The 25,012-nt window shown below is 27.2% G+C and overlaps 2 protein-coding genes across 10 annotated transcripts in view; one reads left to right on the forward strand and one right to left on the reverse strand.

Annotated features, from left to right (window-relative positions):
* LOC111039239 (sodium/hydrogen exchanger 9B2-like) overlaps nt 1–19,568 on the forward strand; it is a 28,819-nt gene extending 9,251 nt beyond the window's left edge. The window contains exons 3-13 of one of the 8 annotated variants that reach the window (XM_022322638.1): nt 6,722–6,821; nt 9,944–10,029; nt 10,766–10,823; nt 14,453–14,749; nt 15,275–15,457; nt 15,639–15,814; nt 15,919–16,025; nt 17,640–17,798; nt 17,987–18,130; nt 18,914–19,015; nt 19,244–19,568. In XM_022322638.1, the coding sequence (XP_022178330.1) occupies nt 10,792–10,823; nt 14,453–14,749; nt 15,275–15,457; nt 15,639–15,814; nt 15,919–16,025; nt 17,640–17,798; nt 17,987–18,130; nt 18,914–19,015; nt 19,244–19,414 (1,371 nt within the window). In that variant the 5' untranslated portion in view covers nt 6,722–6,821; nt 9,944–10,029; nt 10,766–10,791 and the 3' untranslated portion in view covers nt 19,415–19,568. Of the gene's footprint in view, nt 1–185; nt 324–5,428; nt 5,686–6,721; nt 6,822–9,943; nt 10,030–10,765; nt 10,824–14,452; nt 14,750–15,274; nt 15,458–15,638; nt 15,815–15,918; nt 16,026–17,639; nt 17,799–17,986; nt 18,131–18,913; nt 19,016–19,243 lie in introns of those variants that run through there. The other 7 variants (XM_022322636.1, XM_022322635.1, XM_022322634.1 and 4 more) reach the window with 7 other exon arrangements.
* LOC111039241 (proline-rich protein PRCC) lies at nt 17,686–23,320 on the reverse strand. Of its 2 annotated transcripts, none has more exons than XM_022322645.1 (6): nt 22,646–22,973; nt 22,519–22,575; nt 21,368–21,772; nt 21,061–21,267; nt 20,869–20,970; nt 17,686–17,773 (listed from the first exon to the last, which is right to left on the reverse strand). In XM_022322645.1, exons 1-5 carry the CDS (start codon nt 22,967–22,969, stop codon nt 20,884–20,886), a joined length of 1,080 nt encoding a protein of 359 aa, XP_022178337.1. In that variant the 5' UTR covers nt 22,970–22,973; the 3' UTR covers nt 17,686–17,773; nt 20,869–20,883. The 2 variants fall into 2 exon arrangements, with proteins under 2 accessions (XP_022178337.1, XP_022178336.1); XM_022322644.1 differs by lacking the exon at nt 17,686–17,773 and adding an exon at nt 23,046–23,320.
* Nucleotides 23,321–25,012: the final 1,692 nt, after the last annotated feature.

Consider the following 25,012-nt stretch of genomic DNA (forward strand, 5'->3'; position numbering starts at 1 on the left):
TTTATTTTTTTTTACCGGCACATAGCTTAATGAGAATGTTAGGAATTCGGCATTAGGCTTATCAAAATTTCCAATTTATCATTCTGATAAAATTATACATACAAGTTTATACATAATAGAGGGGGTTGTACCATTATAGTTATTAAATATAATTGTAATTCTTCATTTATAAATATTTTAGCTATTTCACTGGAACAAATGTATTATTCAATCTGTTTTAAAAATAAATAATTATTTTGAGTAGGAACTATTATACTCACTCGACCTAGCCAAGAAATTGAATATTAATTAATCATATTTTGTTCAATCGTCGAGAACTAATCGTAAGTACCTATTCAATATTGTTAGAAATCTCATAGATCAATTTTAATTTTTACAATAATGATTACTATCAGAGAATGATAATAATATTGAACATTTTTTGAAACAAAATTCATTTCAAAATTCTTGTTTTACCTAATTTATACAAATTGTGTTTTTTATAATTTATGAATAATAATAATAATAATTTACTTACAAAATATAATTTATTACAATTAATTATTTGACTATCGTTTCTATTTAAAATGTTGTACTTTTTTGTAGCAAAAATAATACTTCTTACTATAGTTTGAACCAATTTAACCATTACGAGGTATTTGCGGGTATAGTTCAGTGTTTTATAACTATGGTAGGTATACTGAAGTTTATGATACGGTATTTTAACAAGTATTTACTTGTCGAATGAATACAACGTACAATTTGAATTGCATATAAATACCAAACCACCATTTCAAACTCATACAAATTAAATTTATAGAGTAGTTCATTAGGTAATATATATAAATGCTTAGAAAAATATTATCCTCTGTAATATGAAATTAAAAATCTATAATGTTTTTCAAAAAAAATAATAGTCTTGTCAAAAATGTTATTTTTTATTTAGTGCTCAAGTTAAAAAAAAATACTTTCAAAAACGTACATAAATTCTATAATTAGTTTAACTGATACGACGGTCACACAGACACACAGTTGAGTTTATATATAGATACAATTTTAAGTGACTCCCTTTTTGTAAACATTTTGTATTTTTCTACATCGACAGTAATACATTTGACCTAAAATTCTGATGAAATTTTTATTTTTATTTCTTTGTATTACTTATTATTTTGTTTGGAATTTACAATATGTATCAATTATAACAAAAATCGATTGATGATTTATTATAATAGACAGGTATAAACTATAAACAAATTAATAGAAATTTAAATCACACCATATATAAATTAACATTATTTGGATAATAATGTTCCCTGCATTTCATTATGTAATATCTCCATTATATCTATAATTTCTTCTGCCTATTGCTTAAATTCATTATTTTATGCTACCTACTGTTTTAAATTTGAACGTAACGCCACGGAAATCAGGGAACGTATAATAAATAAATTTTAAACACAAAGGAATATATTATATACCTACTTAATTGTTTATAACTTAGAGTAAAATGTATTCCATACAATATATATAGCCACACAGGTAAAGAAATAATTGTTTTTATAGAATTAATTATAGTTACCAATTCATTTTTGAAAAATGAAAAGAAGTATTGTGTTTTATAATGATTTATTTTAAAATAACACGTTTGTCTGTCAAATATCTATTTTCCGTCTAAAGTTCATTGCAGCTTCCGGAGAAAAGTTGATAATTTACCGATAAGTACTTACAATTAAATAAACTATCGTGTTTTGTTTCAAAAACTTAATTGATTTTAAAATTTTAATTGTATAATTTTGTTAATAATATTGTGTATTGACAAGTATAATCTTTAATCAATTGCATGATAATAATATTACATTTAACCTTCAAAGTTCTTAATAGCTTATAACTGGAAATAATTGCTGTAACCATCAATATATTTAATTATTTTTCTTACATCTGTATTTTTTCCTTATTAGATCTTTCACACAATTATTATAAGTAAATCATATGAATTTTTATTTTGGATATTTACAACATTAGCCAATAAAGTAAAATGGAAAAAATCGAATACAAAAATAGAAATTATTAGGTAATTAATTATGTTTTCATTTGTTTTTTTAAATCATCTACATTACCCAGGGTTATCAGTAACCATAATTATTGGAATGCCAGTCTACGACTAAATTTAATTATTCCAATTTAATTTTTAAATGTTTGTTTTACTTATTCCATAGTATTGTACTATTGTATTAATTACACATTTGAGTTCTATATTCTATTATACATTTATTCGTTAAACTATGGTGTCACTTTGACATTATTAAAATTAATTTAAGTAGGTGCATTTATCGATGAAAGAGGCCAATATTTCAGTGGGCTACAAAATTATGAGTTTACTAGAAAGAATAAAATCTATTTGCATCATTGATCCTTATTATCATCCAATCGTGAACAAAGACAATTTGTAGCAATAAATTGTACCTATTTTAAGAACTATTTTAAGATTCACTAATTCATTAAGTTTGATATCGTTTTATGTGAACATTTCAAATTAAGATATGTCTACAAATTACAAAATAAAATCTTACTACATAGAATATAATTACTATAGTTTTTTAATTATAAATTATATACATAGGGTCTGTTGACCAACTGCAAATAACATAATATAAAGCACAAAAACAAATGTATTAAGTTTTATTTCAACGTTAATTGATATAACTTAAGTACCGGCTTTCTTGTTTTAATGTTAATGATTATTTTCTATAAAAACATTTTGAATCGTGTCCAATTTCTTCTAACTATTTCCAGAAAACTTTTCCTACAAATTGTTGGCTATAACTTATAAATTATAATTGTATTGTGTACTTCTATTGCTAAATCCTCTATAGTCATTTTATTATTTAATTAAAAAACACATTAGTATAATGGTGATTTATATAGTTTATGTTAAAATTCATATTATGGCAAATAATATATACATAAAAAAAATAATGTATCTATTTTTATAATTAAATAATTTTGGTGATTTGTTATGCAGGAAAATAATTTATATTGAATTATCAGGTAAAAACAAGATTTTTGGAATTTTCCTATTAAAAATTAGAGTTTAAATGTTTTTGAAACCCATCAAAACTCTTTGATATTTATTTCGTTCAAGAAAACCGAACTCAAAATGATTCTAAGAATAAATATTTAAATAAATTTTACCTAACATTTATCTCCTTTATGGTTACTCGGGTTTATTATATTTGTATGTGTGTCTATGTAAGTAACCATAGCAAGTAGCAAAAACCTGTATTTTTCTTCTTCAGAAAGCATAACCGGTTGTTGACCCCTGCAGTTAAGAATACAATGTTAGAACATTCGACATTCGTATGTAATTTTTGTAACTATTTAACTTGTAAACACAAATATATAATAATTTGACAACAAATAATAAATACTAACCAAATACAAATTACATTTCAATTGACTAGAAGTAGTTTTATTTTTCTGATTTTAAATTACTTGTTCTTTAATTTTGTTGATACATTTGTAACACAATTGTATTACGACTTATATAGGAGCATAATGAATTAATAAAATGCTCGCAAATAGAACCAATTGATCAAATGGGCTCATTGGTATAATACTACTGTTATTGTAGGTACTGTATTTATGTTGTTAAAAAAACAATTTACAAGTAAAGTGAAAAAAAAAATTATAACATTTTAAATAAAATCCATTTTCACCTAAAACTGTTGCATATTTAGGTATACGATATTACTTATAGGAAAAAATAATTAATATGATATGACGTGTGATATGCATTATACGTAGATAGTCAATGGAAAAATATTGAGTAGGTGAACCAATATTATGTGTTGGTGTTGTACGGTTATACCTACTAATATTAATGATATTAACTAGGTAATTAAACTATTACTATAATATAGTACCTTTATACTGTATTTCTCTATGGTAATTCTTGTATTGGTGTTTGCCAATGGCCACTCTACACGAATACTTTATCTTGAAAACTATTAACCCCTTTGGAAATATTTTTTTACATAGTTCAAACTGTTTAAATAAGTCATTATAAAAGAAAATAGTTTTAAAAAAAATTATATTTTCACTAATTTATTGGTGTCATTTTTTTTGAGTTGCTTAATTTTTGGATGATACATTTTAATTTTATATTCCAAAGCAGAATATTTTTTTGAGTATTTCATAGAGTACTCCGCAAAATATTTGCCCACTTCCCACTCACTCGTCAGTTCACTCTCAAACTACCTTTTTTTCCTTGTTATCGAGAACCAGGGGAGAAACTGGTGTTAACATGGCTTCTCTCACGGTCCCCATCGTTTATTGTGTGAACAAAAACAATGTAGTTATTTCACCAGACACCAATAGCATACTGGGATGCGCTTTTCCCTGCTACCAAATGAACTTTCCTTATCGCTAGGTATGTGTCCACCTGGGAGCGGAGCTCGGTGAGCTTATATTAAAAAAAAAAAACAAAAAATCGCTTAGCCGTTGGTCACTGCTGTCGGTTTCGCGGGCCGACCAGAGTCCGCCGCCCTGGAATCACGTGCTGTGGTCCTGCGGGCTGCGATGCCGTGATCGTCATACCGTGGTGTCAAGCGATGTGAGAAGAACGTGGGTCGCTGATACCTCCGACGGCTGCTGTGCAGCGTGGAATCGTCTTCCACGTTCTTCTTACTCTTAAACTACCGATGGTGATTTTTAAAATTTTTCCTCATTCATATTTTATATTTTAATTTAATTATTATATATTTATACTTTAATTATATAATAATTCCACTAAACTACTACCCAATAACTATTTAGGGGAGAGACGAGTTGATAAAGTGTACCAATTATACATCAACAAAAATGACTTCAGATTTTGAATTTTTCTTTACTTAGAAGACTTCCTACGGGCCGAATTTTTTAATTTTATTTCATATAGTGGTATAAAATAATTTGTAAAATAAGCTTAAAATTGTCTTATTTTTTAAGAGATATTATAAAGTTTGAGATTAAAATATAGAAAAACGGAGTTCAGCGATGGCTCTCTATTAATTAAAAAAAAAAATGATCAAATTTGGTTGATTCTACAAGACAGGATAAAGTAAATTCCGTAAAGTGTTTTTTTGTGGACAAAATAACATTAGAACCAAACGCCTTAACCCATTCCACGAAAATTAGTGTTTACCATTATATTATGAATCACCTTACATAATTGTATTATAGACTGTAGTTCCTATATATTGCCATGTATAAAATATTTTTTAAAAAAGAAATGTTTTATATCAAATATTTACTTTTTATTTAAAAAATAATTAATACTAATGATGCGGCTGTATAATTATAGTGATATTAAAATTATAAAATGGTCGCCATGTGTCAATGTTCATGCTTTATCATCGGAATGATTATAAATGTATATAATATTTAATTAAATACTAATGAAGATAGTCTTCAGTTGTGCGTGAAATAAAGTAGAGTGTAGTTCTTATTTCAGTGTATATATATATATATTCATAGATATATAAAGTATATATATATACACCAGTTTAAATATTTGACATTAAAAATGTAATTAAGTAATTTACTCAAAACACTTTTATTAGCATTGTTTTTAAATTCTCCAAAACAGGAGAATTTAAAAGCTTAGAAAAATTAACTATTAAGAAGAAACCGAGCTAATTTAACCCTGGATTACAACTTACTAAAAAGGTTAGTGGTTTTGTTCATCGCCTAAAAGTTTTGTACCTACTCATCATTTCTAGGTGAATAAGAAACATACTTATAAATTATAATTTACTTAACTATACTCATAAGTTATAACTTTATAAGTAATGTGAACATCATAAACATTAAAGACGTCTTTACGTATGTCTTATGAAGTTAAAGCTTGAAATTAACTTAAAATATTAACGAAAAATAATTTGTAGGTAACCCGGCAGATAATACCTTCTAATTTCTAATGAAAATAAAAAAGTTGGTTTTCGCTTAAGTACTCACCACAGGTTTTAGTATAAAATTAGAGAATTATCACCTTGATTTAAATAGATTCCCTTAATCAATGATAGTATTATTTTATTAATTTGCTATACTATATGATTATGTCTATAATTTTGAATCAAAATATCAAAATATACAATATATTTAAAAAAGAACTATTTTGGGGTAGTGGTGCACACTGCACAAGATAATCTATGTACGCCAGTATTTTATTTTAATCTCTTTTTATTATTATTAATGATAAGTGGTCTTACTCTAATTTTATCTATAATGATGCACTGTGTGTGTACGCTATAATACTGAGTCTGGTATTGTGTATTATTAAATTACTTGTTTGGTATGACAGAGTTATATCCCCAATCCTCATATTAATAAAGGAAACTATTTCCTAAAAGTTTGTAGTGATTATAGTGACACATTTAATTTAACTCATAATTATTTTGTTATTAAGAATATTTTTATAAAACATTAATTTGAATAATTTGATATTCGATGTTTCTATAATCAATAATCAATAATAAAGTACCAAATAGTGGATGTATAGGATGTATAAATAATACAATATATTATAGATGAGATATTTAAAATTTAAATAATGAAAAAAAAAAAATAGATAAATATAGTTAAATATGAATATTATTTAATTAAATAATTATCAATTCTTGGTATTGGCTATTTTTTAATTCTAAACATAATGCTAGATATAAAACATTATGAATTACATAGGTATCTATTGTGATTTTTACAGATATATATTTAATCAATAGTCGTGTACTCGTCATGTACTCAAACTACAAAGCCACCTCTGTTCATGCAATCCCTCCCAACATCGGTTTGTTCTAGACCAGGTATGACGAACCTTTTTGTATCGTATTGTCAGTAAAAAATTATATTTGATTGTTTTTTTTTGGCTGGCGTATTAACTAAAAAATTGCAATTTAAAAATATATCTTTTCTACTTCCATAATGTGGTTAAAAATAGCCGAATATGGATATTAAATTTAAATAATAATAAAATACAATAATATAAATAAAAAAACATTAGCTAACTGAAATTAAACTCATCAGACTCAGTTTACCGAATTATCTATGTGTTACTTGAAAAGTATCCAAGTGTCATTGCGTGACACGTCTGTTATAGGCTCTCTATCTGCTCTTAGAAGTATGAGCATCGACAATGGTTATTATTTTTGGTTCAATGAATATCCTCTTTAAAGAGGTTTTGCTATAATTATATTATATTTTACTATACATAAATTTTGGTAGATGCTTGTGTTATAGTAATATTAATGAATGATGTTTTTGTTGAATTGTTCTATAATGATTATAATATATACCAACAAACAGTTTTGAATATATTGTGATAGTAAAATAAATACATTGTCCTTGTTGGCTCTTTTTATTTCATTAAAATGCTACTTTTGATTTCGTCTGTTCTTCTATCACTTCAAAATAATTTCTGATACCGTTGTTTATGTGTACGTTTTGATATTAAATTATGCATATTATTATATGTACAAAATTAGTCATACAATTTGAATTAACGATGTCAAATATTAAGATAAAATAATTAATCAAGTTATTAAAGTAGGTAATTGGTTATTATGTATTCTATGTTTATTCGGTGCTTTTCAAATGTAAACTAACAATAATGTACTTAGTTCCTATACATGACTATAATAAATAAATTGTCTATGATTTGACAATAATGAGTTAAATAATATATGTGAAGAAATGCCACTGGGATACGTCTTAAAAATCGTGTTAATAATTATTGACACTATCACGTATACAACTGCAGAAAGCCTTCATATAATCTACAAACAATTATTTGTACAGTAATATTTTATGGAGAATTATTAAATAATATTTATAGTTTGATACCCTTCGACATCCCGTATAAGATATCATAATACATCTTAAGTATACAACAACGAGAATAATTGGTATGTCACTTAAAAAAAAACATAATATTCACATCTAGTTTCATTTTAATGATTATATGATATTAAGTTAGCTGTTGAGCTGCTAAGTTAAAACATTTAACTAGGTATCATTTTTGTTAGATAAAAATATCTATAGTTGAATTCCGTTGGGTGCAGTAATTTAATTTAAATTTAATTAACTACCGATTCAAAGGTGATTTACAACTGAAGACAACGTTTTTTAGATCAACAATTGTTACACGTACCTACTATTAAACAATATGAAAAAAATATTAACATACTATACTAATTTCTTTCAACTCAATATTAATATGCCAAGAATTATTTTAACCATTTGATATGCTTGATGTTAGATTTCGCAATTTGTTTATGCTGGAAAATCTAATACGTTATTTATACTCATACTCTACTTAAAAATAAAATGCCTGTTTTATAATTAATTTAAATTCAATGTAAGCTTAACAATTTTAAAAATGTATACTTATACATTTTTTTTTTAAATTTCCTGTCCTATTCTTAATTTTTTGTCGTGTGTTCTTGGGTCGAATATTGCATTTTTAAGAAAATTTACAGAGTTATTTTAGCCCGGTCAATCAACCTATCGATACAAATCTCCAGATTTCAGACAAAGAGTTGACGAAATAATCATGTACTTAATGTTAATTTATGTTACTTTATAATAACTATTAGTATGATAGTTTATTGTTCAGTGTTCATTGCATGTAATATATTTCACCAGGCTAGTGGGAATTATACATTTAATTATAAAGTTGGTAATAAAATAGTGTCACTTTATACTCCTAACTATCAATATTGATTAGGTACTTAATAGCTTCATAGTCTGTTTTGTGATGTGGTACATAGCGTAAGGATTACTTTAGTCGGACAAATTTAAATAAAAAATTTTATTTAAAGTGGTCCATACAGAATAATAAACTGTTTTCTGATACAGCCATATAAGTAAAGGTAGTTTCAGTTATAACACTTATATAGGTAACAATAACATGTTTTTTTATCAAGTAAACAATTAAAAGTAAAAAGTAAAAAATATTGTGATTCTACACAAACTTAACCTATAATGTCAAATATTATAATTTAATATTATATTAGTTCAATAGATAGTTCAATACTCGGACAAATAAGGTATGTTTAATAATGTAATATTATATGAGCATTGGGCAATCTATGATTTTTTTTTTCTGATAAAAATAAGTAAATGCGTTTCTGTAGTTTTAACTTTTTATTGGCATTTAAATTAATTATACACGGACAAACTATCCTAAACAATCGTATGGTTGTATGAATAGTATGTAATCTACTAGGCAAATGTGTGCACTATATGATTATAATTAAAATGTGTTTACAATTTAAATATGCATATAATTTTTTACAAAGTATAAAAATTAGAAAAAGTAACAAAATTCAACGAGATCAAAATTAATTAAAATAAACATAATATCTTATTCAGTATTATTTCAAACGTATTATAACAAAACATGTAATAGGTGTAATACCCTTTTGGTTAATATCCTTTCAAAGTTTCATAATATTATAATTTATTTTAATGTGATATTATGTGCTTAGGTAGGTATTCAATAATTTTATACAAATAAATTAAAAGATACTTAGGTACATACCTATCCAACTGGAATTATTTAATGGTTCGCTATTGATGGTTCTATTATTGGATTTTGTATATCATTTTAACAACGTACTTGATACGTATATAGAATATAATAACAAAAATATTGTATTGAAGAAAATAAAATATTTAGTATTAAATATTTATAATTTTAAATAAAAACAATTAATATATTTAATTTATTTTTAAATGTATAGTTATAAAATATTGAGATATAATAAATAAAACTAAAAATAAAAATAAAAAAACTAAAAGTTCCAAATTATAATCACTTATTTTATTTTTAAATTTAAGTTTTTATTTTTAGAACATAATGTACTTACTATACTATACAGGTATGCATGGTTTGTATAATTTTTTTCTCATTGTTTATTTTTTTAAGTATCTTATTGCCAATTGGAAAACATATAAAGCATACTACATGAATTCTTCTAAATGGCTTAGTAAATGGAGACACTACAACACATGGTACTTTTACAATATTATAGTAAATTATATTATCTTAAGCATTATATTATATATACTATGTACTATGTAGTTACGTCTGTAAACTGTATGACATTTTCTCGAATCATTTTTGTACAACATATTGTTTTGAATAGTTGCACCAATACGATATTTAAATAAGCCGATATATACATATAAATATATAAATGAACTAAATACAATAATACATATGATAATATTGTATAATTGTTCAAAAATCAATCACGAATAATAACTTGTATTCCGGTTCGTGTTGATATCTTTTGTAATTAGTAGGTACTTATTAGTGGAAAGAAAATATTTAAGATGAGGCCATATTTTTCATCTTTCTTATGGGTAATATGGCAAGCACACGTTATAGTTCGTATAATATTATAATTGTTTGGCAACTGGTCAGTCTAAATAATTATCGTTTGGTATAACAAAAATAAGGATGATTAATGAATAAGGATGTATTTACATCCGAAAATATCGTTCATAATATTTATTTTAATGTTTTTATGCTCTAAGTTATAATATTACTCTTCTTAGTTTTTAATTTTATGAGTTTTGGTGGATGATCAGCATGTATCTACGAATTTTTCATATGTTAAGCTAGCACTACACAAATGCACGTTACACACATGTGTATTTCAATACCTATTTGTACAATAAATTTCGTAACCTTTTAACATTCTTTATCATCACAAAACTAAATTATTTATTTATTACATTTAAGGAAGTGGCCAAATCAATTACCTAACAATGACAAGTGGAGATGATGGAATAATAAAAGGGTAAGTAATGACTAATGACTATAATAAGTACCTAGGTGCTTAGCTAGTATAATTTATCATACAACATGATAAACATATGCAATGTTACATGATCTATATAGTTTATTATAATATTAATGATAAAAAACATAATGCTTCAACCATCGACATATTTATGTATATCCACCATATACCGCTAATTGTCAGCCATGCATAAGTCAATGTTTAGGCAATCATTACAACAAAATGTTACTAGGAATATCTCGCACATTTTTTAAAATTATACATTGCTCTAATGTCGTTAAAACAATTATGTGCCTATAAAATTGACTTGTATTTTTTGTGCATAACAGTTCATATTCGATATATTATATTAAATAATATTATAAAACAAATAAAAAATATTACATATAATTTAAACTAGTAGGTAGTGTGTTTTTTATTATCTATTGCCTATTGGATTAGCATAAGTGTGAAAAACTGAAAACTTTTACTGCAATATTTTGTTGCGTTTTTAAAAATATAAGTTGCTTTCATTAGTTAACAATTGTTTGTTCTCCCATATCATAAGCAAATAAATCTACAACATGGCTTTTTTAAATTTTTTTAGACCATAATAAATGGGAGGCTTATATTATATTTAAAAACTGCACTGAAATATATTTTGAATTAGAGCTACTCACTATCCAATTAATTAACGTATTACTGTATGAAACATCTTCAGTTACCAAAAAGTGAAAAAACAAAATATAAATAATACCATCATTGTAAAACCAATACATTCATTATAGCTTCGCGCAGAGTATAAAGTAATTTCACCAAACAAAACATAATATGTTTTTTTTAAAAATAATCTCAAATACCGCAATTACTTAAACAATATGCTATCATCATAAAATATACTATTTAATATCCAAAGTTAATAATTTTTTTTTATACATTCTTCGTTAAAAAATGTGTCCACATATCTACTATTCTAACTACGTCAATGTTCACTAAATTCAAAATATATTATAATACCTATGTAAAACCACGATGTAGATTTATGTAGAAAAATTAATAAAAAATAAAGTTAATAAAGCTCACTTAGCGAGTATACTAAATTCCTGGTTTCTAAACGTATATTAATATAACACAAAAAACTATAATTCCATATACTCCCAACTATGTACACTAGAGGGTGAATCTGACCTAAAAATGTATTACAAATAAAAAATTCAAAAAATGTCATCCCCTAACATAACCCCTCACCCCCCCCCCCCGTAATTTTTTCCTGCGTTCGCCCCTAATATACCCTGTACAGTAACTACGGACAAAAAATAAATATCTTAAACCTTAATATTAACAATTGTGAGTATGTACTGGTAACTAACAAACGGATGTACACAGTGTGATTTAAAGTGGTATAAACTGTGTTTATAAATTATAAAGTAGAAACCTAAAATATTTATTTAAAAAATATATAAAATGTAATGTACTTGCAGGAAATAGAGATTTCTATGGGCTTTAGAAACTGTTAGGGTCTAGATAGATTGTCTAGAGGAAACTCATAATACAGCTATATAGTACATCACATTAATGAGTCCAGTTACCACTTACGGAGAGGAAAAGTAGCTATTATAGTATACGTATACGAAAGGAAGATGAAAGAAAGCTTATAGACTGGGAGATAAAAGTTCTAAGGAAGAATTATAAACCAATTAAGGAGATAAATAGCAATGAGTGGAGTATAACAACAAATAATGAGCTAGAAATATTTGTCCATAAGCCAAATTTATTGAAGACGATAATAAATAGAAGACTAATTTGGACATGCTGAGCGACTTTAACGTAGCCAGAATCCTTTGCTACTCATATAGTATTAGAAAAGGTTCCATTAGGGAAATGGCCTCTGGGAAGACCTTGTATGAAATGGGGATATCTGATAAAAAAAAAAGGAAGTGTCTTAGGTGGAGGATCAGATTGGAAGGATAGAGTATCCAACAAAGATGGACGGAGGGATGGGCGTTTGGAAGGATGGTTCTATAGTGGCCGTATACCCAAAAAAGAATAAAATATATTTACATCGAAATAAAAACTAAGATATCTTACTTGGATATAATAGTATATCATATATGTATCTGTGTGGCTATTTATTTATGTTCATTGTTCATATGAGAATCCTAGACAACCAAAAATATAACGATGATTCTAAAAAATATTTTTCGATATTAGTAGATACCTGGATACGATGTATCGTAATATTTTTAAAATCTAAATACTAAATGTATAGAACCGTCTGATTTTAAACATTTTTAATCGATTTCGTGCATGATAAGTGATAACATTACTTGAAGTACGTTAGTTGTTATTATGTCAGTAATTAATATAATATACTATTACTTATTAGTCCGCAATAATAAAGAATTCAATGGAATAATCTGAAAAATCGACGGTTGGTTTAAGAATATGGATACTACAATAATTGAGACGACTGAGTACACATTTTATTTATTCTATTTTGAAAATTTTTTACTAATATATCATTTATGTATTTTGTATTGTTTATCCATTGGTTAAGAATAGATAGGTACTCAGCTCTAGATTAATTTTTGGGTATGAAAAAAAAATTTCTTAGTTATAATCAATAGTAATAGTTTTAAATTAAAAATAAACTTTGTATCCCGGTAATAATGTAAACCCATATTAAAACTTTTTTGACATAATATGGTTAATCCTTTCTTAGACTCTGAGCGAAACGCGGATAGCGCAATGATTATATAATGATGTTTTTTATTTCTAGGAAGAATATTCGCTTTCAACTATAATTAAGATTTTTACTTTATCATAATTTATATTTATTAATTAAACTATCAATGGTACGCACTTACCATCGTGGTGTCGCATCTAGAGTCTAGACACAACATCGGTTTATTTTTCATATAATGTAAAGATATATATAATATTGTAGCTTAAGTCGTCTCTTATATCCATTATAAATTACAATATAGGTACCTATCTTTTATCGGTTAAATATATTGATGTATAAAAAACGGATATTTACTTATTGTTTTTTTTTCCATCCGATTGCATGATGTTAAAAATATAAGTTTTGAATGTTACATTTAAAACGAGGTAAGTCGCTATTGTTTATTTTACATTCTTACAGACCAAAGTTGGTTTGCTTCGCTTCATAGATCTCTTACACGTATATTATGAGTACCTACTGCATTTATATTTTTTCTACCTTCTTTCAGAAGTCTAAAGCTGAAAATTCTAAAAGCCACTTGAAGCATAATTTATAAGTACCTAACTTAATAATCGTTTATTAAAGAATTATTTAACCCAATAGGTATATAATGTGAGGGACATCATAGGTGGTCAAATTTTCTTTTGAAATATAACTACAATAACATTTAATCGATGAAAAATAAATATTTTAGAGATTATGAAAAAATAAATTGTATTGTTTTTTGTAAGATCAATTATTGGAAATCAGTTAATTTTTTCGCTGGTATGGGGGGATGGTAGGACAACAAAAACATTTTTTCCCGAGATGGAGAAGCAGTTTTTGAAACACTGAATTCACACGACACCGTCGACATACAAAAAAACATGGTTACAATTAAACGTTACATATATTTTATGTTATATTTTGCTCGTTATTTCAGCGCCCCGACGACTACTTCGTGGACATGTAAGATCCACCCCTTGTTCAATGCCGTCACTTCGGCTGCGTGCGTGTTGATGGCATGGGGCTTGATGTATTTTTTCTTCGACATGACACCCGGCTCGCAGCTGGCCTCAGTCGTGTTGCTGATCTCGAGCTCATGGGCGTGCGGAAAGATCGCAGAGATGCTGTACCTGCCACCGCTGCTCGGCATGCTGCTAGCCGGAGTCGTTCTCCGCAATTCCGGTCACTACGATGTGGAGCAAAACGTCTTCCAACCGCACATCATCAATTTGAGGTCCGATGTCGCTCAGCGACCTATAATATAATATTATGCTATAATTCATAATACCATGCGCACCTACTCCACATAGCAGCGGCCTAGTTAGAGAAATGCCACATTATGGGGAGGGGGATCAACATTTTACATTAAGAAAACATTATATTATATATATTTTTTTAAATGTTAGGTAAATATGACTATTGATTATACATTATTTCGAGAAAAAAATAATTATAAAGTAATATCATCAAACTAAATATTATAACCAAGTAAAAGTAAAAATGTAGATCTAAATATACTTGTCTTGGCTCTATAAAGTTGCGTATCTAGACCATGATACGCCACCGAAACTTACTCATATTGTTATGTATGATTATTTCCATGCAAAACATAGTTCTAATAAAATTATCTTTTAATTTAAATATTTTTTTGTATTTTTAAAAATCAGAAATAGATACTTAGCTAACTGGTGTCTATATTTTATAAGTTAAAATCACATACCTAACCTATACAATAAAAAATAATAAATACATATTGCAGAGAAGTGGCGCTCACTGTGTTGCTGGTGGCGTCCGGTCTCAGCCTTGACCCAGCCATGTTGAAAAAGCTCAGTCTGGTCGTCACCCAACTGGCCATACTGCCGTGCATCACCGAAACGATTGCCGCAGCCGTTGTTACGCATTACTTACTCGGACTACCGTGGATTTGGGGGCTTTTACTCGGGTAAAACCACTTGTTTATGTAATATAATTATAATTATTAATAAATATTATCATATATTATTTGTACTAATTAATATGTACACGTAAACAAACACCAGGAGCTTGTTGAACCCTGTTAATGTTCATTTTTATTTTTACCTACAAAAAATTGGCCTCCGCTCACTCAACTCTTCGGTGTACAGGTGCATTTTGAGTCCGGTCAGCTCGGCGGTAATCCTTCCAGCACTGTTGGATTTCAAACAAAAGGGTCTCGGCGAGGAGAAAGGGATTATAACACTGGTGATGGCTGCATGCAGTTTCGATGACATATTTTGCATATCCGCATTCGGAGTGTGTCTCAGTATCATATTTTCTGAGGGTATGACGTGTACACATTTATGCGTTTATATTATATTACTGCGTTGTGCAGGCTCATGTTACAATCGTTGTTGATTTGGTGTTTGTTTTTTCCTTTCCATTCAGGTAGTTGGAAGACGAATGCAATGCGAGGACCCATCGAAGTAGCTATCGGAGTCTGTGTAGGCATCGTTTGGGGTATTATCACCGGTTTTATCCCACATAAGTGCGAAGTACGTATCACAGACTTACCTTATACAATACATAATATAATAATACACAAGTCTGGATTTGAGTCATCCGGTGTCTCGGACCCTTATACGTATACGTTTACCCATATTTGCAGAAAATCGAGAAAGTCTCTTAAGGTAGTCGCATAGGTTAGACTAGGCACTAACAATTTTATTCTCCCGTTGTTGTATCGGTATTCCACTATTTAGTTTTAAAACGATGTTGTTGATCGTGTTGAGTTTTTTAACAGTTTGACACTCAAAATAGGCGTCCTATATAAGCCGCTATAAGAGCAAAAATTGTAATATTTATTTTTTGGATTCCGTGATCCATTTTGACGTATTTAACAATCCCGGACAGCATCACAGGAGAATAGAAGGATTTCATACCAAGGAGAATTTCAAATACAAATGAATATCACAAATCGTTCATGAAATCGTGACAAGCGTTTTCCTATAAAATTATGGTCCCTGAAGAAACGTATTCTACGTCAACAAAAAAAAATTCAATCATATAGGTACTCCTATGAGTGCTATTCATATCAAATGTTTGAATTGTACAATAGACTGTCATATACTCATATTGGTGTTATACTTTATATTTTTATACGTAGTTTATAGTTTATAACTACCTATAGATACCCACCAAAACTGTTAATAAGTAATAACTAATAAGTATACCGTATTATACAGTCATTAAATTAAGAAAAAATACAAAAATATAAATTTATTATGAAGTATTTAATTATTATAGTTACCCACTGATTTATTATTGACTTTATCCCCCAATTTACCTAAACTAATACCTTAATTGCCTACACTTTATTCCTATTCGATATTTTGCAAGTGTAAATTGTATCTATTGTATCTTTCAAATAATCCGAACTTTTTGAAGCTTTGTTAACTGTCACGTCAAGTCTCGTTGGGAATTGTTATCTTTTAAATTCGTAACAAACATCTGGTATACTTCCACAGTTCCACGTGTATCGAGAGTGTTGCATAGTATACCTATGGACCCCGTTGCATTTCTGGTCACCAGTGAGAATTGTACAACATACAATTGGCTTGTTAACTATGAGAACTATTAATCTAATTCCAATTACATAATTTTTATAATCCATCAGAAATACACAAATATTATTTTTTCCAAAAGCATAACAGTTAACAATGCAAACCGATTTTAGATGAAGTGTTACGGGGAGTTAACCTGAAGCTACAATGCGAGATATTCCAATTGATATTGTAAAAATAAATATTCATATTCATATTTATTTATAGATTTCGATATAAAAATAGTAGATTCATAAAACACTGAAAAATTATTTTTAATAAAATTCATAATTGTATTTTTTTTTAAATTATTATTATTTAGTCATAACAACTATATTCATTTGTACAAATTGTTGATGGTTTTTTGACTAAAAAAACATTGTGGTCTGTGGACAATAACTTTGTATAACTTTAAGTTGCCCCTCTCTTCTGAATCCGGGCTTGAATTAATAATACAGACCATTTTCCATGTGATAATAATATGCATTTATTTTTACTAAAATTATATGGATACATAAAAAATGATGAAATTCGTAAATTAAGTACTATACAATGTTTTGTTTACAGACAAGTCTGACCCTGAAACGGACGTACATAATAACGGCCGGTGGAATATTGCTCACGTTCGGGTCAAAATTGATCGATTTACCGGGTGCCGGTCCTCTGGCGATCATGACGGCGGCGTTTGTCTCTGCGATTTGCTGGAAAAAAAACGATTGTTTTAGCGTGAGTGATGAGATAATAATATTTTAACAAAAGGGGGTTCAGCATCGAGTAAAATTGAACGGGCTTGTCAAATACATTAATGATAATTTGCAATAGTTTCTAAAGTCGACGGTCGAAGGTCGACTGGAGACGCAAGATTGATTAAACGTAAATTTTGTAATGACATTAATAATGTTTTATCGTCGTAGGATAACGTGGAAATGGCGACGAACAACGTGTGGGACTTTTTGGAGCCTATGCTGTTCGCCTCGATCGGCACGGAAATCGACTTGAGCAGCATAAGACCGTCGTTAATCACTTCGGCGTCCATTCTGTTGATCATCACGTCATTGGTGAGAGTTCGGAAGGGTTTTTAGTATACATATATGCGGGTGACAGGGTACCGACAATTTCAGATAAATTTTTCTTCAAGCGCGTAAGAATGTGTTGAGTAATAAATTATAGGTGTAGAGGTTGTGTGATGAAGATGTCAACACACTGTTTTATTATTTCTCTAGCCCACGCACGACGTAGAAAAAATGCACCAGTGTGTTATATTTTATGATTTTTCAGTTACCTTAAGGTAAAATTACTTGTTTCAACATTTAGAGAAAATAGCATTTTCGAGAGTTCGACATATTATTATTAATTTTCTAAATATTGTCTCAAAACCATTTAACGTCCAAATTCAATTTACAACTGGAAAATTCATCACTCGTGACACTTCTAGAATGACATTAAATATAAATATTATGCCGCAAAAGAATTCACATTTTTTCGACTAATGGGTTTAAATGGCTTAATGTTGTATTTATTACTACGGTCGTCTACTATATGAGGTTAATGGTCATCGATGCTTACATCTGGCCACTGAATACAAATTAAGAAATAAAAAACAACGAACAATTATTTCAAAATATATGATATAAACGAGGGACAAGAAGATTCGTTTATTGGTAGCAATTTTGATGAGTAGGTACAATAAAATATTGTGTGGTTTTTACACAATGTGTCTATATTGTAATATTATGTTATAGATGACTGCACGTTTAACACATTTAATTCGAATACCTAGTTATAAGTCATAATATCGGTTGATATTGTTTGATATTTTCATAATTATTATTATCTTTCAGGTAAGAGTGGCCACGTGTTTCTTCGTCCTAAAGGATACCAATTTCAATTTACGCGAGAAAATATTTGTTAATATTGCGTGGTTACCAAAAGCAACAGTTCAAGTAAGATTTTAGAGTTTTACGACCTACCTACCTAGTTGTTTGAAATTTATCTACCGCGATCTATGGTTACGAAATAATAATAATAATAATAGGACCAACTATTCCGCTTAAATTATTAAATTTTGTTGGCACTAACCATGCACAAAATACATTTTTGAAAAATAATAATTCTCTTGCGAAGGACTACAATGACAAATAATAATTCTACAAATGATTTATTTTGAACAGGCGGCGATTGGGCCAATCGCATTGGATATGGCACGCAATCGTGATGAACGCTTAATCCCATATGCATCTGATGTATTGGCTATCAGTGTGTTAGCAATATTGATCACTGCACCGATAGGAGCAATTGCCATGACACTACGAGGAGAATACTTGTTGAAGAAACAATATTGATTAATTATTATTTATACCGAACAGAGATTCTTGTTCAAACAGTGAAATTAATAATTGATCAATATTAGTTTGTTCTATTATTAATGCTAGTCAAATTTTCATTGTTGTTACTTAAATATATAAAACTAGTTTCTTGGTTTTTTTATTTTTTCAACCGGTTCTAGCCTTTAATTTTTTGCATTTATTATAAATTATTATCTTTAAGCCTTAAGGTTAATATTTTATACATATAATGCAAAACAATTAATTCACAAAGCATTCCTTATATCCTCTTTTAAAACATTTTTTTCTTTTATATCAATCAAAATAGGTTATAGTAGCGTGGTTCAGATTTAGGATTAAAAAATGTTTTTTTCTTAAATTTGAAATATAAACTTAAACGGTTTCTATAAAAATATTATAATTGTTTTCATATTAATTAAATTATAAATTGTTAACAATAACAAAAACAATTGTTGCTTTTATTTTCAATTAAAATTGTAAATGAAAATAAAATTTGTAAATATAGCAGTAATAATATTTATATTAGTGCATTAATATACATTTAACTATAGTAGGTAGTTGCAATACTCAAAATTATAATTTTATGTTATTTACATGAGACACTTTAAATACAATATTGCTAACTTTAGTCTTCCTTATACATTTATTTTCAGTACTCAGTTCTTAAGCTTATTTATAAAACTATGATTTTGGTCTTTACTAAGACATATTCAAATATGCCTAATAAATATAGAATATTCAAATTAATATCGATTTAGGTATAACATTTTTATATTAAAAAGTATTTTATTTTTTCAAAATTACTCAAAGATCTGTTTAAGACTCATTGATCTCTTTCCGCTTAATAATCATTGTTTCCTTGTTATATCAGATACACTTTAGTTTTAATCTTAATTTTATACTTTGTTTATTTATAATATTACTAGTTTAATAAAATAATTTTTAGACAATTTGAATAATAAAAATAGCAGTTAGCATATTTATAATTGAAAAAGTTGGTTTTAAAATTATAAAACATCTCAAATAAATCCATTTTTGTACACAATAATAATAACAAAATTATATCACATCTATTTTAACAACATAATATATTATTTTGTGTTATAAAAATACTATATATCCTTGCTACATTTCAGGAAATTTAATTATAAAACAGTACACGGAGTGATACTATTGGATTTATCCTCTAACCATGTTTATTTATGTTTAAGTCTTAAATTATTTGTGCTTGTTGCTCTGAAAGAGTGTAGAATGTATAATTATGATTGTAAATTAAATAAAAATAAAAACATACAAAATATAATATGTATAAATATAAGAGAACATATTAAATTATTAATAGTAACTTTATTCAAATGTTTTATGTCAGTTGAATCATTTGTATTTATAATTATGTACACTAAGGGTTATTTCAATAACCTAATCTTATTTTTTCTTAATAAGTAACAAACCTTTTTTTTTAACAATTAAAATCCATATTTAGCTTGTGTTTGCTTCCTTGTCATTCTATTCTCAGCCCACATGTTTTTAAGTTTCAACTCATTGGCTTTAGCCTGTAAAAATGTATAAATCATATTAAATATTAATATTTAATTTATAACGGGTAGTTAATGTAATATACATCTACGTTTTTTCATCATTACCTGTTGAGCTAAATATGTTATCTGGTGTTTGCGTTTGGATTGTCCACTTATATTAATATCACTACTGACATTTTTACTTTCCGCATACTCCTCTGTCATGTTCTTTTGTAACCACTGTTGAGACTCTTCCATTACTTGACGCATATCTACATTTATTACTTCAACTTGTTTTATTTGAGTCTTGCTAGGATCACTAAGTTGTTTCAACTATTATAAAAAATAAAATAAAAGGAAATATATAATACGTTCACATATATGTTGATTTCAATATTAATTTTTATAAGAATTTAATGAACATTAAACATACAGCATTTGAGTCGAGAATTAGTTTTGTTTCATCTTCTTCATAAAGGTCAGATTCATTGGGTTCAGAACAATACACTGGTCCATAAACCCTGTCGTCTTCAACTAAAGTTGTATTAGTTTGTATTTCGGGTAAATCAAACCCAGCAACAGGCGCTACATCAAGTACTTCATTTATTTTGTTCAATCCTAAGAAATCGCCATCGTCTTGATCATCATCATCAGCTTCATCTTCAACTTCAATTGGCTTAGTATCAAAACATTTAATTTCTAATGTTTTGGGTTTAGGGTTTTCTTTAACATTCTTAATATTACGCATTGTCGCCCTGGGAACCATTGATATGGTTGACGCTTTGCTGGTTTTTTTATTTTTTGGATCAGGCAACATGGAGAATAAGCCACATCCGCTCTGTGAAACCACAAAACATATTTATTCAGAATTGTAAATGCAATAGTGTAAGACTAGTTCATGACAATATTAAAACGAACATAATGCATATATTGAAAAATACAATATTTAACTTTGATAATTTCAAATTTTGGTAATTCAATGACTTTCCAAGCCTTGCAATATTTTAACAATTTATTTTATTATTATAGAGGTGACATCATTTGAAAACAGTTGTATGAATTACATAATATTAAAATATTAATGTGTAAACTATATATATTTTAAAGATAACTAAAGTATCATATTTTCTTTATTTTAAAATAAATATTTAAACATAAGATGTTTTAATGAAAAATTAAATCAAAATTAGGATATCAAGAATATATGATTTAAAATATCAGTTATTATAATATGCAATTTAAAACCGTTATCAACAAAAATATGAAATATACGTACCTAAATAATAAAAGCACATTATATATTATTCAATAGGTGAATAATTTAGGTTTAATAAATTTGTTAGGCTAAACTACTAAATTGTACACTAATTGCAAGATATTATTTTAAACATTAATTAAAATGTATGAGCTTTCAAATCTTAGTATAACATCCTTAGAAAATGTTTCAAATTACAACTATGATTTAAATAAAGCAAAATTTAAGTATTTTAATAATTTATTAATAAAACAAATTTATCTAAAATTGTTAAAATTTAAAGGTTAAGTTATCACTTCATATATTATACATAAACAATTGAAACTTACATTTGAAGGTTTGATAATTTTACATTTTGGTTGATAGTCGTCATCTTCATCATAAAACTACAAAAATTAAAGATTAATTATAATCACATCAACTAGATAAGTGAAGTTCTAAGGCAAGAATATATACTTCATTTAATGAAGGAATTATTATTTTGATTTTTCCTCCAGTTTTAGGTTTAGGTAATGTGGGGAATAAAGGGATTTCTTTTTTTTCTTGAATGCTATTAACGATCGGTGGTTTTGTTTGATCCACCAGTTTTTCTTCTTCAACTGAATCATAATCATCTATTGTTTTTACGTTTTCAATAGATTTGGGTTCAGGCAGTGTTAAAAATGGTTTACTACCAATTGTTTTTGTCACTTCTTTTACAACATTAGATGATGAATTTATTACTTCACCATTATCGTCATCCGAATCGCAATCACTGTCTGCGTACGCCACAAGTGACATTATACTAATAAATTAAAACCAAATAAATATCTTCATGTTTATTTTAACGCAAAACTAAAATCAAATAGGTACTCACTTAATTTTATTTGAACGTCCACTGTAAAGTTTAGAAAAATTGTAGATATATTTTTATGGTGTTGAGGTATTATGACTTAGTCCCACTTGTAATCACTATGATGTAACCTAAGTTTCAACTGTTCCGGTACTATTTTGATTGATTAAATAGGTGTTGAATAATTAATATTTAACATCATATTATTGTTATTTTAATAAGTGAATATATTAATGTTTTACTGTTTGAGTCTTGTGTTTTACTGTTTTCCACTATTTATTTTTCAACTAAAAACTAAAAAGTGATTGTAAAAAATAACATTGATAAATGATAATTGTATTAGTTAATTCAGTGTCACCAATCTAACTTATAGATAATACTATATTTTTACTCTTATCTTTAATACTGTTATCATTTATCATGTTACTAAAAAAATTGATAGCTCTTGAACACAGATTTAGCTGGTAGGCACGTCATATTGTAGCACGATTATAGATATCTAAATTATATTATATCTATAATCGTGTATTGTAGTATAGAAGTCTGAGCTCTTGAACCACAAAAATACTACGAAATACAGATTTATAGATAAAATCGTGGAAGGTATGTGGAAAAAAGATCCCTAAAAAGATTATCTTCAATTTTATAAATTTGATTAGAATCTTAAGTGTTAATCTCTAATGGTTATTGGTAAATGGTAAGGCCGTAAGGGTATTTTTTTTCCTAGATTCCTTTGAAACGACTTTTAGAATATCTTCTGAGACCGCGGTTTCTCGGTTCTCCAATAACTCCTATAATGCTTGTACCTAGTTGATAAACGCTAAATAATTTAATAATCCATTCTGAAAAATAACAATGATTATAATATAATATGTATCATTGTAGAATGCAGCTTTTTTTCTAACAACAGGATCAGTAGGTAAGTAACAATAATTGAATAATTTAATATAATTTCACATAGGTGCAAATGGGCATACGTCTGTCTTTATCCTCATATAATAAGGACCCAGATTTTAAATTATTTCGATTTATAATTTTCTATGCAATTTAAGAAGTGTCTGTAAATTGTTAGACTCATGATTTTTTTTTTAAAAGTTTGTGCATCTAAAATAACATTTTAATAAGTACCTAGTTTCGTATAGTTATTCAAAGCCATAAAAGGTTTATACCAAGGATTTAAGTAATTAAAAATTGTTTTACAAATATATAGTTAAAGTATGTATAGTTAATAGTTCATCTCGGATCTTGTATTTATTAAACTCGGCTAATTTTTACAAATTATTAAATGTTGATACACAACTGTTTATAAATAACTAAAATTCTCAAATCATCATAGCCCCCATAAATACATCCCTATTATCCTTATGGCACGGAAAGTAATAAATTAATGATAACTCAAAAACTAGTAGTTTATAATATTCTAATTTTCCACATTTTTTAATGAACAAACAATAATAAATAAGTAAAGTAATCTTAATATTTATGTTGAATAAATAAATAAATACATATTGCCATACTTATACATCAAAACATTAAAACTTAAATCTTCATAACACGTTGTAATTATTAACTGTTATACCTAATAAACATTTAAAATAATCTTATACAATATTTAGATTCATTAGTTTACCCAATAAATGACATATATTTGAGACTATATACAAAAAAACATACCACCCTAAATTATATAGACAATAGTTACCATAGACATATTAATATTTATAGACATAATATTATTTTATTAATATGTCTATGATAGTTACCTACTTCTATTCGATACCTACTTAATAGTTAATACTTATATATATATAGTTGTATTTATACATTCAGTAATATTAACATCTTATTTCTCTTACAGGTTTGTCTTACATTTCAATTGGCGCCAAATCCTTTATAAATGAGGTCGCATAGAGTCGCAGTTTACTAGTGTCGAGACGTAACGTATTAAATAGTAGATAATAGATAACACAATAATATCTATCTCCCAAGTT

Source organism: Myzus persicae, unplaced genomic scaffold (genome assembly GCF_001856785.1).
Source record: "Myzus persicae strain clone G006 unplaced genomic scaffold, MPER_G0061.0, whole genome shotgun sequence".
NCBI classification, from domain to species: Eukaryota; Metazoa; Arthropoda; class Insecta; order Hemiptera; family Aphididae; genus Myzus; species Myzus persicae.

Excerpts from the sequence above, each read along its gene's own strand:
- LOC111039241 (XM_022322645.1), bottom strand. The coding sequence starts at position 22,969 with ATGTCACTTGTGGCGTACGCAGACAGTGATTGCGATTCGGATGACGAT. Across the intron at positions 21,773-22,518 it reads AAATTATCAAACCTTCAAAT|AGCGGATGTGGCTTATTCTC; the intron begins GTAAGTTTCAAT and ends GTGGTTTCACAG. Across the intron at positions 20,971-21,060 it reads TAACATATTTAGCTCAACAG|GCTAAAGCCAATGAGTTGAA; the intron begins GTAATGATGAAA and ends ACATTTTTACAG.